Raw genomic sequence first — 19,172 nt, 5'->3', positions numbered from 1 at the left:
TCACACAGTCAGTGCTGACGAGGGAATCCATCCTTGTGTTCTCCAGGTGGCTGATAAGCCCATGCAGTGTTTACCTTTTCCTTTCACTGACAGGGGATGAGGACGGGGGAGAAGAAGAGATTGTTGTAGTGACTGAACAAGGAGAATCTGGGACTCTTCTCTGGATTTACTGTTTATTACTCACCTGTGCTGATCTCTGGTGGAATTTCCTCTTCTTTAGGTAAGATATGTCCTTCTTCCTCCTCCTCAAATCTGACGTCTCTCTGAGTCTCTCTGCTGTCTCGAGGGGCTGTTAATAAAGATGAGAGTGAAGCCTACCGGTACTACCCAGTGATCCCATAACACAGGGATCCTCAAACTACGGCCCTCCAGCTGTTGCAGAACTACACATCCCATGATTCATTGTAAAACTATAACAGAACAGAATCAATGGTTTAGGGCAGAACACAGGCATGTTTCAGGAGGTAGGAGGCTGTATAGGAATCATTGGGAATCTTTTTAGAAAAAAAAAAAAAGATTTTATATCGATTTTCTCATATATTTATATTTTTTTGTAATTTTTTATTTATTATTCATTATTTATTATATTATATTTTTTTTTCTTCCCAGTATAATCTTTATTATTATTTTACTTTTATTTTTCTATATTTTTTTATATTTATTTTTATTAATTATTATTTTTATTTCTATTTTTCCAAGTCACACAGGCTTTTACAAGTTCCTAGTGTGTGAATAACCGGTGTTTTTGGTATCTTAAAATGCATTACAATGTATTTATTTTTTAGTCTATAGTGTGTCCTTTATAATGGAATGCTCGTAATGGTAATCAAATAGGCCGTTTACCCTTATATGAGTGGAGTAATTACTTGCCTCTAGGACCCAGTGGATGCCTGAGGGCTTCCCCTCTATATATTTCCCTTGTGTAAGATGGCGCTATAGAGGCCTGAGGAAGGAGCGCATGCTCCGATAACGCGTCGCCTGTTAGAGATACAACAGCTTTCAGTTTAGCAGATTAACCGCAGTTCATAAATAGGACACTAGATGTCGCCAATGCTCAGTGATATGCTATGCATTTCTATGATGTGTTGTAATATCCTGTACACTGTACTGAACTTGTTGTTATCTCTTCCTGTCTGTTGTTCTTATTACAATGAGGTGACATCTTTGATTTCTGTGTTATGTTCCAATAAAGAAGCCAGTTCCTGTTTACTCCACAATGTCTGATCTGAATGGACTCCGCTGCACCCAGTGATCGCACTCTGCAACATCGCCTACGTCATTGCGTCCTTGCGCTGTAACCGGGAGAGTGTCGCCGGAAGTCTACCTCTGTGTCCCCAGTGTTCAGGAAGTGCCGACATCCATCGGCTACAGCGGACAACTGCAGCGGAACACTACAGACTGATCGAGGCACCTGGACGGACCAGTTTACATGCTATTCACTGCTGTTTCTCGCCTACTCCATTGTGAGTATATTGGTGTACATTGATTTACCGTATTAAACTTGTCTTACTGCACTTAGAGTGGCGCCTGTCTTTTCTCTACTTTTAGAAAAAACTCACCTGTGCTGATGTCTGTAAGACATTCCTCTTCCTTAATCTTCACCTCTAGTACTTCCTCAGCTTTGACGTCTCTCTGAGGGGTTCTGGTGTCTCCGGGGTCTGTGAATAAAGATGAGAGTGAAGCCCCCTGTACTGAGATGTATGAGAGACCCCAGAGAGTGTCAGTGGGGGGGAGACTGGTCACGTCTCTTGGCTGGTAACACACAATGACATGATGTGAGGAGGAGAGCCGGAGTCTAATAGAGGCTGATGACTCCTGACTCCCCCACTGGGCACATACTGTCCCCCCATTACTGTCTACTGGGGGGGTGGGGGAGAAGAGATTGTTGTAGTGACTGAACAAGGAGAATCTGGGACCTGTTTCTGGATTTATTGGTTATTACTCACCTGTGCTGATCACTGTAGGAACTTCCTCCTCTTTACATAGATCATCACCCATCTTATAAGGATCCTCTGCTTCTTTCTTCACTCCAGGCACTTTAAGCACATTTTCATTCATCAAATGTTCACCCTAGATGACAAAGAATGCAAATACACATCGTATTATATGACATTTAAAACCAGATGAACTCTGGTCTGCTAAGAAAGACCCTTAGCCCTCCAACCTGATCTTTCTGAGGGATCTCCTGATCTTCTTGTGTGGAGTTCCGGGAATACAGAGGACGGTGACATCTCTCTGGGGGATTTCTGTTACTGGATCCATCTGTAGGAAACACATAAATCATGATAACATTAGGGGTTATAACAGTTGACATATCTTTCCGTCAGTACCCTTAATGCATTATGAATGCTTCACAGTGGAATCTGAGACCTCCATTTCTAAAGGCTGCAATGGTGTCCCAAAGACCTTTATGGCCTTCCAAAGCATGTTTCAATGCTACCTGGACTCTCCTAATGTCCATCCCACTCAAAGCCAATGTGTGCAGTAAGCCATGTAAAGATGCAGACAGAGGAAGCTGAAAATATATACTTTTTCTTGATCACCCCTGACGGTTCAATCCCAGTTGATTACACATACCACAGTTTAAAAGCATATTCCACTCTTTAAAAAGGTAATACATCTACCCACACTGCCAATGTAAAAAAATGTGCTATTTTAAAAATGATTGCATTTAGAGCAGCAAAGCATGGCAACCACAAGCAGGGCATCGCAGATGCAGTGCCCAGGCTTCTGCAAACTTCAGGCTCAGGTCCGTACAGAGGTCTGGACCTTCAGTTATGGGGCTGGAAGAACGGTGGTTGGACTACATACTGGTGCAACATCACCATGCTACTGCATCCAGCTATCCTCCTTCATGGAGGTATGGACCTTTAGTTATGGGGCTGGAGGAATGGTGGTTGGACTACATACTGGTGCAACATCACCATGCTACTGCATCCAGCTATCCTCCTTCATGGAGGTATGGACCTTTAGTTATGGGGCTGGAGGAAGGGTAAGATGGACTTCATACTGGCGCAGCATCACTGCACTATTGCGTTCAGCCATCCTCCTTTATGGAGGTGTGGACCTTCAGTTATGGGGCTGTAGGAAGGGTGGTTGGACTACATACTGCTTCAACATCACCATGTTACTGCGTCTAGCCATCCTCCTTCATGGAGGTATGGACCTTCAGTTATGGGGCTGGAGGAAGGGTGGTTGGACTACATACTGCTGCAACATCACCACACTACTGCGTCCAGCCATCCGTCCTCACGGATGTATGGAACTTTAGTTATGGGGATGGAGAAAGAGTGGTTGGACTACATACTGCTACAACATCACCCCACTACTGCGTCCAGCTATCCTCCTTCATGGAGGAATGGAACTTTAGTTATGGGGATGGAGGAAGGGTGGTTGGACTACATACTGGTGCAACATCACCCCGCTACTTTGTCCAGCCATCCTCCTTCATGGAGATATGGACCTTCAGTTATGGGGCTGGAGGAATGGTGGTTGGACTACATACTGGTGCAACATCACCATGTTACTTTGTCCAGCCATCCTCCTTCATGGAGGTATGGACCTTCAGTTATGGGGCTGGAGGAAGGGTGGTAGGACTACATACTGGTGCAACATCACCACGCTACTGCATCCAGCCATCCGTCCTCATGGAGGTATGGACCTTCAGTTATGGGGAAGGAGGAAGGGTGGTTGGACTACATACTGGTGCAACATCACCGCGCTACTGCGTCCAGTCATCCTCCTTCATGGAGCTATGGACCTTCAGTTATGGGGCTGGAGGAATGGTGGTTGGACTACATACTGGTGCAACATTACCGCTACTGCGTCCAACCATCCTCCTTCATGGAGGTATGGACCTTCAGTTATGGGGCTGGAGGAATGGTGGTTGGACTACATACTGGTGCAACATCACCACGCTACTGCATCCAGCTATCCTCCTTCATTGAGGTATGGACCTTTAGTTATGGGGCTGGAGGAAGGGTGGTTGGACTACATACTGGTGCAACATTACCGCTACTGCGTCCAACCATCCTCCTTCATGGAGGTATGGACCTTCAGTTAGGGGGCTGGAGGAATGGTGGTTGGACTACATACTGGTGCAACATCACCACGCTACTGCATCCAGCTATCCTCCTTCATTGAGGTATGGACCTTTAGTTATGGGGCTGGAGGAAGGGTGGTTGGACTACATACTGCTGCAACATCAACACGCTACTGTGTGCAGCCATCCTCCTTTATGGAGGTATGGAACTTCAGTTATGGAGATTGAAGAAGGGTGGTTGAACTACATACTGGTGCAACATCACTGCGCTACTGCGTCCAGCCATCCTCCTTCATGGAGCTATGGACCTTCAGTTATGGGGCTGGAGGTTCTGCAAGTTATCTCTGAAAGCCATCAGTTCCCAGTTATCATCTTCATCCTCCTGCTTCCACATTTTACAAGTTATTGCCCTGGAACCATGACTCAAAAACTGGAATCCCCTAATATGCTCACTAGATCCAGGTTAATCCCTAGAGAATCTAGTGGATGGAGATGACAGCTCAGGAGTTAGCAGCTTCTAAAGGGACACCAGCAGAGTCATCGCCAAAGTTTTATCATGGTGAGCTCACTATAAGGTCTGCTCTTACCAGGTGATGGGAGGGGTGGCCGATTCTTTATCATGGCATTTGAGTTGGTAGTTGACCTGCAACAATCAAGACATTATAATCATTCAAATGAGAATTACAACAAGATAGGGGTGATCACACACACGTTACAATCCACACACACACACACACAGAGACACACAGGATAGGAGACAATGGTAATGCGCTATTCTCCAATGAGGATCGTACCATCCACTGGTACCACCAGGCCTGAACTGATGAAGTCACGTGTCATGTGACGTAACGCGTAGGAGGAATCAATCAGTGACGTTTTGATCATTGCAGTGGATGGTACGATCCTCAGATAGAGCTCCAACAACCACTTTCCCTGCCTAAACAGCAGTGCGATCAGCTGGCTATTTACTTCATCTGTTACACCTTACTGAAATGTGAGTGTTTTTATTTCTCAATAAACGTTGTTTTTTACCTATTACACTATGAGCACCTTTTATCTTCCTTTGGGATACCGTGTGATGCCTTGAGATATACTGAGTATGAGGACGTGATAACCAGATTGAAAGAACAAAGATCCCTGCGAGCATAGAGAGGAAGGATTACTGGCTTGCTTTTTTTGCACATATCAAGTGTGCTTCAGGTGAGCGCGCATTGTAGTCACAGGTGCACACCGGGTGAGAAGAGGCTGAGCAACAACCATATACAGGTTACTTTGTAATTTGCACATGGAATTCATTGGATCCCGTCACTTCTAGCACTTAATTTCCAGCACGCCGAGCACCTTTTCAGATGAACTTTTTTACAAATGACTTGTGTGATACATCACAGATGACCCCCTTTTTATCACATGGCTTTAGCACAATATTAGCACTTTATTCTTTATTAAGGCACATATGTATTCATTACCACGTTTACATTTTTATATATCTGTCTTGTATTATTAATATTTTATGTCACTTGGATTCTTTGCTTATATATGTGGTTATTTTTAACTTTATTCATTGTTACTTGCACATTTCAAATGATTTTAGCCATTTTTGTAGCACTTAGTAGGTATTGATTGGAGTGCACTTTTTTTTTGTTGGAGAATAGCGCATTACCATTGCCTGTTGCCTTTCAAGTGTTAAGCTGGATACACACTATCCAACTTTTGTGGTTAGATTTCCTTCAGATTTACCTTTTCTATGTAGTGCAAGGGCCTGCCAGATTGCATACAAATGGAAAGTGTTTAGGTTTGACCTCATATTATATGGTTTTGGTAAATCTAAAGGAAAAAATCTTCAGAAAATCTTATAGTGTGTATGGCCCATAAGAGTACTTGTAATAGGTATATGCTGCAGTTCTCCAAAACCACCATTTTATACTATATTGTTTTAGTTTTATTTAGTGCAGTGCACTAGTTTCCTTTCTACACCTTTCTACATAGACAAACACGCGCGCACACACACAGACACACAGACACAGACACACTCAGACAGACATACACACACAGAGACATAGACACACACAGACATACACACACACACAGACATACACACACACACAGACATACACACACACACACACACACAGACATACACACACACACACACAGACATACACACACACACACACACACAGACATACACACAGATATACACACACACACACACAGACATACACACACACACACACACAGATATACACACACACACACACACAGACATACACACAGATATACACACACACACACACAGACATACACACACACACACACACAGATATACACACACACACAGACATACACACACACACACACACACACACACACAGACACACACACAGACATACACACAGACATACACACACACACACACAGACATACACACAGACACACAGACATACACACAGATATACACACACACACACACAGACATACACACACACACACACAGATATACACACACACACAGACATACACACACACACACACACACACACAGACATACACACACACACAGACATACACACAGATATACACACACACACACAGACATACACACACACACACACACACACACAGACATACACACACACACAGACATACACACAGATATACACACACACACACAGACATACACACACACACACAGATATACACACACACACACAGACATACACACACACACACAGATATACACACACACACAGACATACACACAGATATATACACACACACACACACAGACATACACACACACACAGACATACACACAGACATACACACACACACACACACACACACACACACACAGACATACACACAGATATACACACACACACACAGACATACACACACACACACAGATATACACACACACACACAGACATACACACACACACAGACATACACACACACACACACACACACACACACACACACACACACACACACACACACAGACATACACACACAGATATACACAGACACACACACACACACACACACACAGATATACACACACAGACACACACACAGATATACACACACACACAGATATACACACACACACAGACATACACACACACACACACACACAGACACACACAGAGACATATACACACACAGACATACACACACACAGACATACACACACACACAGATATACACACACAGACACACACACAGATATACATAGACACACACAGACATAGACACACACAGATATACACACACAGATATACACACACAGATATATACATAGACACACACTTCATAACAAGTCTGCTTATAGATGATCCCCACCACCTCCTCCTCCTCCCATAATAAGAAGAAATTGTTATTACCTCCTCCTCACTGGGCACTCATATGTAGCAGGAAGAGTCTTCAGCTAGAAAGCCCTTTCTCTGGTCTACAACAAAATGGCCGCCAATCCTCTTGCACTAAGTGCGACAGCCCTAAAGACATAAATTAATATGTTTTTACAGCTTCGTACAACCTCTAAAGACGATTCTAGTGCTGTGCCATTGAAAACAGTTTAAAACATTGAAGTGTTGTTATCGGGACAACGAAAAAATGGCCGCCACTTTGTCCGAGACAGGCACAGAACGAGTGAGTATACGTGACTATGGCAACCAGGTAGCAGCTGGGAGGAGCGAAACTGGGTGGAGAATTGTAATGATGATAATAGAAACTATATTATTACTATTAAATATTACTACTAGTAATAATACTATTAATAAAAATGACAGTATGGAAGAATGTGAATAAATATAATAATAATGATACAAGAACAATAATAATATTTTATTATTATTATTTATATTATTATTATTATTGTCATAATAATGATATTACATTACCAAATATTATTGTTGTAGTAATAATATTAATAAATATTATTATTATTTATGAATTGTTATTATTGTATGTATGTCATACATAAAATATTAGGATTATTGTTATTATTTATGTATAATAGTAATAATAATTCATACATAAATAATCATAATAATATTTTATGTATGACATAAAAACAATAACTCATAAATAATAATTATAATAATTATTATTATTATTACAACAATAACAGCAATAATATCAATAGTTAATGAATTATCACTATTATGACAAAAATAATAATAATATTTTATGTATGACATAAAAACAGCAATAACTCAAAAAATAATATTAATAATAATTAAGAGTACCCCCATAACTGTGTCCACCCATCAGAGTACCCCTATAATTGTGTCCACCCATCAGAGTACCCCTATAATTGTGTCCACCCATCAGAGTTCCCCCATAACTGTGTCCGACCATCAGAGTTCCCCCATAACTGTGTCCACCCATCAGAGTACCCCTATAACTGTGTCCACCCATCAGAGTGCCCCCATAACTGTGACCACTCATCAGAGTGCCCCCATAACTGAGTCCACCCATCAGAGTACCCCTATAATTATGTCCACCCATCAGAGTACCCCCATAACTGTGTCCACCCATCAGAGTGCCCCCATAACTGTGTCCACTCATCAGAGTACCCCTATAATTGTGTCCACCTATCAGAGTGCCCCCATAACTGTGTCCACTCATCAGAGTACCCCTATAATTGTGTCCACCTATCAGAGTGCCCCCCATAACTGTGTCCACTCATCAGAGTGCCCCCATAACTGTGTCCACCCATCAGAGTGCCCCCATAACTGTGTCCACTCATCAGAGTACCCCTATAATTGTGTCCACCTATCAGAGTGCCCCCCATAACTGTGTCCACTCATCAGAGTGCCCCCATAACTGAGTCCACCCATCAGAGTGCCCCCCATAACTGTGTCCACCCATCAGAGTGCCCCCATAACTGAGTCCACCCATCAGAGTGCCCCCATAACTGAGTCCACCCATCAGAGTACCCCTATAATTATGTCCACCCATCAGAGTACCCCTATAACTGTGTCCGACCATCAGAGTTCCCCCATAACTGTGTCCGACCATCAGAGTTCCCCCATAACTGAGTCCACCCACCAGAGTACCCCTATAATTGTGTCCACCCATCAGAGTACCCCTATAACTGTGTCCACCCATCAGAGTACCCCTATAACTGTGTCCACCCATCAGAGTGCCCCCATAACTGTGACCACTCATCAGAGTGCCCCCATAACTGAGTCCACCCATCAGAGTACCCCTATAATTATGTCCACCCATCAGAGTACCCCCATAACTGTGTCCACCCATCAGAGTGCCCCCATAACTGTGTCCACTCATCAGAGTACCCCTATAATTGTGTCCACCTATCAGAGTGCCCCCATAACTGTGTCCACTCATCAGAGTACCCCTATAATTGTGTCCACCTATCAGAGTGCCCCCCATAACTGTGTCCACTCATCAGAGTGCCCCCATAACTGTGTCCACCCATCAGAGTGCCCCCATAACTGTGTCCACTCATCAGAGTACCCCTATAATTGTGTCCACCTATCAGAGTGCCCCCCATAACTGTGTCCACTCATCAGAGTGCCCCCATAACTGAGTCCACCCATCAGAGTGCCCCCCATAACTGTGTCCACCCATCAGAGTGCCCCCATAACTGAGTCCACCCATCAGAGTGCCCCCATAACTGAGTCCACCCATCAGAGTACCCCTATAATTATGTCCACCCATCAGAGTACCCCTATAACTGTGTCCGACCATCAGAGTTCCCCCATAACTGTGTCCGACCATCAGAGTTCCCCCATAACTGAGTCCACCCACCAGAGTACCCCTATAATTGTGTCCACCCATCAGAGTACCCCTATAACTGTGTCCGACCATCAGAGTTCCCCCATAACTGTGTCCGACCATCAGAGTTTCCCCATAACTGAGTCCACCCAGCAGAGTGCCCCCATAACTGAGTCCACCCATCAGAGTACCCCTATAATTGTGTCCACCCATCAGAGTACCCCCATAACTGTGTCCGACCATCAGAGTTCCCCCATAACTGTGTCCGACCATCAGAGTTCCCCCATAACTGAGTCCACCCACCAGAGTTCCCCCATAACTGAGTCCACCCATCAGAGTACCCCTATAATTGTGTCCACCCATCAGAGTACCCCTATAATTGTGTCCACCCATCAGAGTTCCCCCATAACTGTGTCCGACCATCAGAGTTCCCCCATAACTGTGTCCACCCATCAGAGTGCCCCCATAACTGTGTCCACTCATCAGAGTACCCCTATAATTGTGTCCACCTATCAGAGTGCCCCCCATAACTGTGTCCACTCATCAGAGTGCCCCCATAACTGAGTCCACCCATCAGAGTGCCCCCCATAACTGTGTCCACCCATCAGAGTGCCCCCATAACTGAGTCCACCCATCAGAGTGCCCCCATAACTGAGTCCACCCATCAGAGTACCCCTATAATTGTGTCCACCCATCAGAGTACCCCTATAACTGTGTCCGACCATCAGAGTTCCCCTATAACTGTGTCCGACCATCAGAGTTCCCCCATAACTGAGTCCACCCACCAGAGTGCCCCCATAACTGAGTCCACCCATCAGAGTACCCCTATAATTGTGTCCACCCATCAGAGTACCCCTATAACTGTGTCCGACCATCAGAGTTCCCCCATAACTGTGTCCGACCATCAGAGTTCCCCCATAACTGAGTCCACCCAGCAGAGTGCCCCCATAACTGAGTCCACCCATCAGAGTACCCCTATAATTGTGTCCACCCATCAGAGTACCCCCATAACTGTGTCCACCCATCAGAGAGCCCCCATAACTGAGTCCACCCATCAGAGTCCCTCCATAACTGTGTCCACCCATCAGAGTACCCAATAACTGTGTCCACCCATCAGAGTGCCCCCCATAACTGTGTCCACTCATCAGAGTGCCCCCCATAACTGTGTCCACTCATCAGAGTACCCCCATAACTGTGTCCACCCATCAGAGTGCCCCCATAACTGTGTCCACCCATCAGAGTACCACCATAACTGTGTCCACCCATCAGAGTGCCCCCATAACTGAGTCCACTCATCAGAGTACCCCCATAACTGAGTCCACCCATCAGAGTACCCCCATAACTGAGTCCATCCATCAGAGTACCCAATAACTGTATCCACTCATCAGAGTACCCCCATAACTGTGTCCACCCATCAGAGTTCCCCCATAACTGAGTCCACCCATCAGAGTGCCCCCATAAATGTGTCCACCCATCAGAGTACCCCTATAATTGTGTCCACGCATCAGAGTACCCCCATAACTGTGTCCACCCATCAGAGTGCCCCCATAACTGTGTCCACCCATCAGAGTACCCCCATAACTGTGTCCACCCATCAGAGTACCCCATAACTGTGTCCACCCATCAGAGTGCCCCCATAACTGAGTCCACTCATCAGAGTATCCCCATAACTGAGTCCACCCATCAGAGTGCCCCCATAACTGAGTCCACCCATCAGAGTCCCTCCATAACTGTGTCCACCCATCAGAGTACCCCCATAACTGTGTCCACCCATCAGAGTGCCCCCATAACTGAGTCCACTCATCAGAGTATCCCCATAACTGAGTCCACCCATCAGAGTGCCCCCATAACTGAGTCCACCCATCAGAGTCCCTCCATAACTGTGTCCACCCATCAGAGTACCCCCATAACTGTGTCCACCCATCAGAGTGCCCCCATAACTGAGTCCACTCATCAGAGTATCCCCATAACTGAGTCCACCCATCAGAGTGCCCTTATAACTGAGTCCATCCATCAGAGTATCCCCATAACTGAGTCCACCCATCAGAGTACCCCCATAACTGTGTCCACCCATCAGAGTATCCCCATAACTGAGTCCACCCATCAGAGTACCCCTATAACTGTGTCCACCCATCAGAGTACCCCATAACTGTGTCCACCCATCAGAGTACCCCCCATAACTGTGTCCACTCATCAGAGTGCCCCCATAACTGAGCCCACCCATCAGAGTACCCCCATAACTGTGTCCACCCATCAGAGTACCCCATAACTGTGTCCACCCATCAGAGTGCCCCCATAACTGAGTCCACTCATCAGAGTATCCCCATAACTGAGTCCACCCATCAGAGTGCCCCCATAACTGAGTCCACCCATCAGAGTGCCCCCATAACTGAGTCCACCCATCAGTGTGCCCCCATACAAGAGTGGTCTCCACAATGCAGATCTGGGGCCAGATGTGGCCCTTTGCTTGACTTTATCTGACCCTTAGGGCACTATTCCTCCTACTAATACCAATGATGGGGAACTATTCCTCCCACTGACACCAATGATGGGGCACTATTCCTCCCACTGACACCAATGATGGGGCATTATTCCTCCCACTAATACCAATTATGGGGCACTATTCCTTCCATTGACACCAATGATGGGACACTATTCTTCCCACTGACACCAATGATGGGACACTATTCTTCCCACTGACACCAATGATGGGACACTATTCCTCCCACTGATACCAATGATGGAGCGCTATTCCTCCCACTAATACCAATGATGGGGCACTATTCCTCCCACTAATACCAATTATGGGGCACTATTCCTCCCATTGACACCAATGATGGGACACTATTCCTCCCACTGACACCAATTATGGGACATTATTCCTCCCACTAATACCAATGATGGGGCACTATTCCTCCCACTGACATCAATGATGGGGTACTATTCCTCCCACTGATACCAATAATGGGGCACTAGTTCTCCCACTGATACTAATGATGGGGCACTATTCCTCACACTGATAACAATGATGGGACACTATTCCTCCCACTTATACCAATGATGGGACACTATTCCTCCCACTGATACCAATGATGGGACACTATTCCTCCCACTGGCACCAATGATGGGACACTATTGATCTTTTATTGAAAAGAATCAAGCAACATATTTTATGCAAAAGTATAAAACAGAACTATAGTACAATATTCCAACAGAAAACAAAGGAATACACATCCATGTGCAGAATATATACAATATATACATAATCCACTTCCAAAATTTTTAGAAAACTATTTACATAAAGCAGCAGAGAGGGCCTAAGAGGCACAACCCATCACCTATGTATGCAGCCATTTATCAAAAGCTGAGCATTAAGAAAAAATCTAGGGTGATAAGAGACAGAAAGCCACACCCGGGAAAGAGACTCCTGGCAGTCAGGGAGGCTTGAAACCCCTCCACGCCTTCAGCCAAGCCCTCTGACCCCACTTGTCTCTCTCAAGCGCCCGAATCTTCCCCACCTCATGCAGAATGTCACACACCACCACCTGAACAGGAAGGATTTTACGCCGAAGGGTGACCTGACACCGTGCATTCCATGTGTAATAACGGACTACTAAACTAACTAAAAAAAGTGTATCCAAACAAAAGCCCCCACCAGTATTGAATGCTCCGTACACCCACTCAGCATAACCCAGCCTGGAGAGGAAAGGAACACCGAGGGCCCGCCCAACCTGTTTGTATACCTCTATGTTAAAAGGGCAACGAAGCAGAAAATGGTCCATAGTCTCCTCCTCACCTGTACATTCCTCCCGAGGACAACCACGATCCATCCCACTGCGGAATTTCAAATTGCCCCGAACATAGAGCCTCCCGTGGAAGCACAACCAGGCCAGATCCCTGAATTTAAGGTGGACTCTAGCCAAATTAATCAATCTTAACCCTTCCCTCAAAATTGGGCCTGGGCAATCCCTTAAGGCCAGTGGGTCATGAAAGACTTCGCTCAAGACTCGGCTCATAAGGACTTTCCTCGGAGCAGATCTGAGATCTTCAGCCGACAGTCGCCACTGCCGCAGCAACTTCAGACATGGAGCGACATAGGCTGGAAGCTGACCACGATGACCCCTGAGATTCTTCACTTGGCCACCTTCTTCCCAAAGTCTTAGAAAAGGCCTAAACCAAGATCTAAACATGCCTACCCATCCAGGAGGTTCCACTGCAAGCATACTACCAATGTTAAACTTGAGAAATAGCAGTGAAAAGAAAAGAACGGGGTTGACCATACCTAAGCCACCCTCCCTCCTGGATAGATAGGTGACATTCCTCTTGATGGGGTTCAGTCTGTTCCCCCACAGCATCTGGAAGAACACACTATAGATCCTAGCATAGAGAGACACTGGCAAGATGCAGACAGGGCTGACATACAAGAAGATCGGTATCAGGTAAGTCTTAATCAGATCAACCCTTTCCCTCAGAGATAACTTCCATCTCTTCCAGCTGACCACCTTAGTATTGGCAACTTCCAGCCTGCCTTCCCAGTTTTTGAGGCCATACTCGCCAGGTCCAAATTCAATGCCTAATATCTTAATTTTTTCCTGGGGCACTGGAAAGGTGTCCGGGAGATCAAACCCCTCACCTTCCTTTCCCATCCAAAAAACTTCACTCTTTTCCTGATTGATCTTGGAGCCTGATGCTTCAGAGTACCGTGATGTCAGAGAGACCACCTCCTCCGCTTCATCTGTCCCAGTGACAATCACTGACACATCATCCGCATAGGCAACAACCCTCAAAGGCGGCTCACCCGGGATTCCCACTGGTACCCTACACAACATGCTGCTCTCTAGCCTCCTGATGAAGGGGTCGATTGCAAACACATAGAGCAGGGGACTCAGGGGACAACCCTGGCGCACCCCAGAGCCAACCTCAAAGGACTGCCCAACCCAACCATTAACAAGAGGGAAGCTTTCTGCCCCCTTATACAAGACTTTTAACCAATCGACAAAACCACCCGGCAGACCGTACTTACTAAAGAGCAACCACAGGTACTCATGGTTGACACGATCGAAAGCCTTTGCCTGATCCAATGCCAGTAGATACTTTCCACAGCCTGCAGCCCTGCACTGCTCCAAGGCCTCCCGGACAGCTAAAACCGCTGTGAAGGTGCTCCTACCCTGGATCGAACAGTGCTGATGGCGAGAAAGCAAAGACTCTGCTACTGCCGATAGGCGCCAGAAAAGTATCTTCGCCAGCACCTTTCTATCGACATTGAGAAGGCTGATGGGGCGCCAGTTCTCAATCATCGAAGGATCTTTACCTTTTGAAAGAAGAATCACAGCTGAGAGTCTCATGGAAGGGGGAAGCACCCCCTCAGCAAGACAACTGTTAAAAACCTCTACCAAATGTGGGGCCAGAATAGACTTAAAGGCTTTGTAAAACTCAGCCGTCAGACCATCCGGTCCAGGTGACTTTTTGATGGCAAGCTGTTCAATTTCCCTCGTCACCTCTTCAACTGTGATCTCTTCTGTCAAATTCATCAAAGGGACATCTCCACCATTTAGACCTGGAGTAGAGTCCAAAAAGCTTTCCATCTTGTCTCGGTCAAGCTCTTTCCTCCCAAGAAGTTCAGCATAAAAAGACCTTACGACCTCCAGGATCCCTGACCTGGACTTTGTCAAGGAACCTGTACTATCCTTAAGGCCAACGACCATCTTAACAGCTACACCTTGTTTGCAGTTCTGATAAGGGTCAGGCGAGTGGTATTTCCCATAGTCCCGCTCCAGAACCAAAGAGGTATGCCGGTCATATTGACACTTCCTGAGGAGGATTTTCACTTCAGAGATTGCCCCAGGATCTCCTCCTCTCGAGACAAGAATATCCAGCTTCCTCCGCAAACGTTGGTAGGTCATGTATCTATTAAACTGTTTTTTATTGGCTAGGCCCCTGAAGAATCCAGCAATCCTCTTTTTGGTCAGCTCCCACCACTCAGCCTTGCTGCTACAAAAGTCCAGGATGGTCACCTGTGCCTGAAAGAATTCCTCAAAGGATTGTCTAACATGTTCTTCCTCAAGGAGAGTCGAATTTAATCTCCAGATGCCTTTGCCCCTTTGAGGGAAGTCTGAAGCATTCAAGACCACAGATAGCATACAGTGATCAGAGAACTCCACTGCCTGCACCACTGGGGGTGAGAAAGCAGAGGCCTCCTTCAAAAAAAACCTATCTATCCTACTCTGACTATTACCTCGATGAAAGGTGAACCCTGTGTCATCCGGAAGGTGCTTAATGTGCACATCCACAAGACCAGCATCCCTAACCATACTATTTAAAAAAACGCTATCATATCCCAGCCTGTCATTGAAGTCCTTCCTGTCCTTGGGCCTAGTCACAGTATTAAAGTCACCTCCAAAAACCACTTGCCGGGATGTAAAAAGAAATGGCTTGATCCTTGTAAAAAGGCATTTCCTGTCCCACTTTGTGTGCGGCCCATAAATATTAATTAGGCGCAGGTCCTGCCCTCCCACAAGAACGTCTAAGACCATACATCTCCCAATCTCCACCTCAATAACCCGCCGGACAGTTACCATGCCGGTTTTAAACAACACCGCCACCCCGCCGTAAGGCTCGGCCGCAAGAGACCAGTAAGATGGACCATACCTCCACTCTCTCTTGGCTTTATGAATATCTGCCAAGGAGGTGAGCCTAGTCTCCTGCAAAAATAAAATTTCAGCATCTAATTGGCTGAACAAAAAGAAGGCCATAGAACGAGCTCTTACTGACTTAATGCTGGCGACATTTATTGTCACCACTTTTAACGGAGGGGGAACCGCCATTTGGGTTATTGGGTGGATTGCTTCTTAGCTCCCCTCTGCTGCTCATCACCAGAAGCCTCCCTCTTTCTTGAAGCCTCCTCCAACTCCATTTCAATTTCTGAATTCTGCTCAGAAGAATCCCCAGATGAGGAGATATCCCAAGCAGAAGTCCTATACCGGTTGGAGACAGTCACTGGGGCATCCTGTCCCTGTTCCATCCTCCCCGTCTGTCTCTTCCGCCTTACAACCTTCCTTCTCTCCTCCAGGTACTGCAGGTCAGATTCAGAGATGCTTTCATCTCTTGTCTTCTTCTTCTTCTTTGAAGTCTTCACAGAAGACTTCTTTACAGAGGAAGCCGCAGCAGCACCCTTTTTGGTACCCTCTACCACTGGTGGGTGGGGGGCTTCTTTAAGGTCACACTTAGGAAGGGAAGACTGATCGGGAATAACTGACTCAGGGGACACAGACTTGGCAGATTCTGACACAAGAGGAGCCGGTACAGTAGGCTGGGGGGACACAGGGACAGACACAGAAGGAATACTTACAGATACAGGAGGGGTGGGCACAGGGACTAGGGAGGGATCCTGAACAAGACCAGGGGAGTCAGTCACCGCAGAGGAGGGTGGTACACCAGGGGCCTCATCCTCCATCCTGTCCAGCCTTAAGAGGTCATCTATCACCTCTTTATCCATATTATGCCAGGCTTCAGGACATCGGCTGTAGGGGTGGCCAAGGCGCAGGCACAGGTTGCACCTTATGGCCTGGGTGCAGTCCCTGGCCACATGACCCTGTCCCCGACACACTGAACAGATCAGTGCTGAACAAGAGGAGCTAAAATGGCCCTTTTCTCCACAGCGGTGACACAGTTTTGGCTGACCGGGATAAAAAATAGTCATCCTATCCCTCCCTATAAAGGCAGAGGAGGGCAGGTGACGGACAACATTACCATCCCGAGCCAACCTGACCGTTACCGACCAACCCCCGGTCCAGATGCCACGCTCATCATAAATTTTATCCGGCCTGGTCAAAACATCCCCATAATTTTTCAACCAGACCTCTAAGTCCCGAGAAGGAACACTCTCATTTGTAAGGATAATAGTAATTTTCTTTACTGTTGACCTTTGGGAAACTGCTACTGGCACCAGACCTTCCCATTCGGGTCTTGACCTGCACCGAGCCATATATCGTTCCCAGAACAAGTCAAGACCCTCTGGTCTGGTGAAACTAACCGTGTACTCCCGGCTTCCAGCCACATGTATCAGGGCATATAGGTCATTAGCCCCAAAACCCATATCTAAAATCAGGTCCACCACCATACGCCGTGCTAGAGGGACTGCACCACCTTCCCATTTAAGGAGGACTACGTTCCGCCTTGGACCCCCAGCAGTAGCCATAGATCCAAGACCAGATCCAATGTGGCTCATAGTGGCAGCCTGCAAGGGAAAACCGTGATTGGAAGCAGAGCTCCTCCTAGATTGTATCCCTGGCTTAATGATATTGCCAGGAGCACAGCTTACCACCTGTGCAAATGTAGGTTTATTAGGGCCAAGACCCCACACTGATGTCACATTATCAGGTATATTACTATTATTATTATTACCAGCTTGTCCTAAACCAGCAATACCTGTAATGTTATTAGGTATAACTGTTTCTGATACAGTACCAAGTGCTTCCTGCTGCTGCGCTGTAGAGTCCTGGTTAGTTATTACTGAGACAGTTTTGGTCTTAGCAGAAGCAGGGTTAATCGGCTCTTCTGGGTTTTGTAGTTCCTGAGCAGAAATGTCATTTTTTAAAGGTAACATTTTCTCAGCAGGCAAAGCATTGCTGAGCACAGGGGTATCATCCTGGGTGTCACTGGGAAAAACCTCATTATTTGGCAAGGTGCTAAAAGGCACAAAAACAGTTTTGTCTATTACCTGAGACTTGATAGCCTTTATCTTATCAGGTACATGATCTGGCAAGTCCTCCACACCACCAAACACCAGCTTATCTCCCTGCACTGGAGACTCCATTACCTGGATTACGTTTAGCATGCCTCCTGAGCCCTGAGATGGCAATGGGCTGCTTACCTCACCTTGAGGGGGAAGGGGGTCAGAACCGGGGGTCTCCTCCTCCACCTCCATCTTTGCAAACCTTCGGTCGTTGCCAAACTTTTCCCTGAAGGGACCATCCCTGCCTTCCATCATGGCCACGATGGTTTCCTGATGTTCCACACGGACTTTCGCTAATTGGACCTCTGAATCCATGGATCCACGGTTCTTGCTGAACAAGCCTTCACGCTGCTTTCTCAGGCGCTTTAAATCTGCTCTAAGCTTGTAGAGCTTGTCTCTTTCCCTATTGAGGACTTTGATCCCGGCCACCACTCGCTCCCGAATGGATCCAGCATCTTCATCCTCACCAGGTGCAGAGAGATCACCAACCACGGCTTGTTCAGGAGCAGGGGTGCCATCCATCCGCCCAGGGGATTGCTGAGAGCTTCCAGCAGGAGGGGCCCCGCTGGCCTGCATGGCCTCCCCAGATAGGGGCCAGCAGGGCTGGGAGAGATTTTACCAGACTCCCCTCTCAAACAGATCACCTGGAGC

At 46.5% G+C, this 19,172-nt stretch overlaps 3 protein-coding genes across 3 annotated transcripts in view; all 3 read right to left on the bottom strand.

Moving 5' to 3' along the window:
* Window positions 1-19,172, bottom strand: part of LOC309564368 (uncharacterized protein) — a 770,106-nt gene that overhangs the window by 625,144 nt on the left and 125,790 nt on the right. The window lies entirely within an intron of this gene.
* Window positions 1-19,172, bottom strand: part of LOC309562836 (uncharacterized protein) — a 141,599-nt gene that overhangs the window by 4,259 nt on the left and 118,168 nt on the right. The gene's annotated exons all lie outside the window — the stretch shown is intronic.
* Window positions 177-16,539, bottom strand: LOC309563381 (uncharacterized protein; the record flags this gene model as incomplete). Its single annotated transcript, XM_082267775.1, has 4 exons — window positions 177-289; window positions 1,560-1,658; window positions 1,947-2,070; window positions 15,916-16,539. The coding sequence occupies 4 exons, from the start codon at window positions 16,537-16,539 to the stop codon at window positions 177-179; spliced, it is 960 nt and encodes a 319-aa protein (XP_082123901.1).

Source organism: Pelophylax lessonae, assembly GCF_965119305.1.
Source record: "Pelophylax lessonae genome assembly, chromosome: 9".
NCBI lineage: Eukaryota > Metazoa > Chordata > Amphibia > Anura > Ranidae > Pelophylax > Pelophylax lessonae.
The sequence above is the reverse complement of the archived record's forward strand: the minus strand, read 5'-3'. Positions and strand labels throughout refer to the sequence as shown.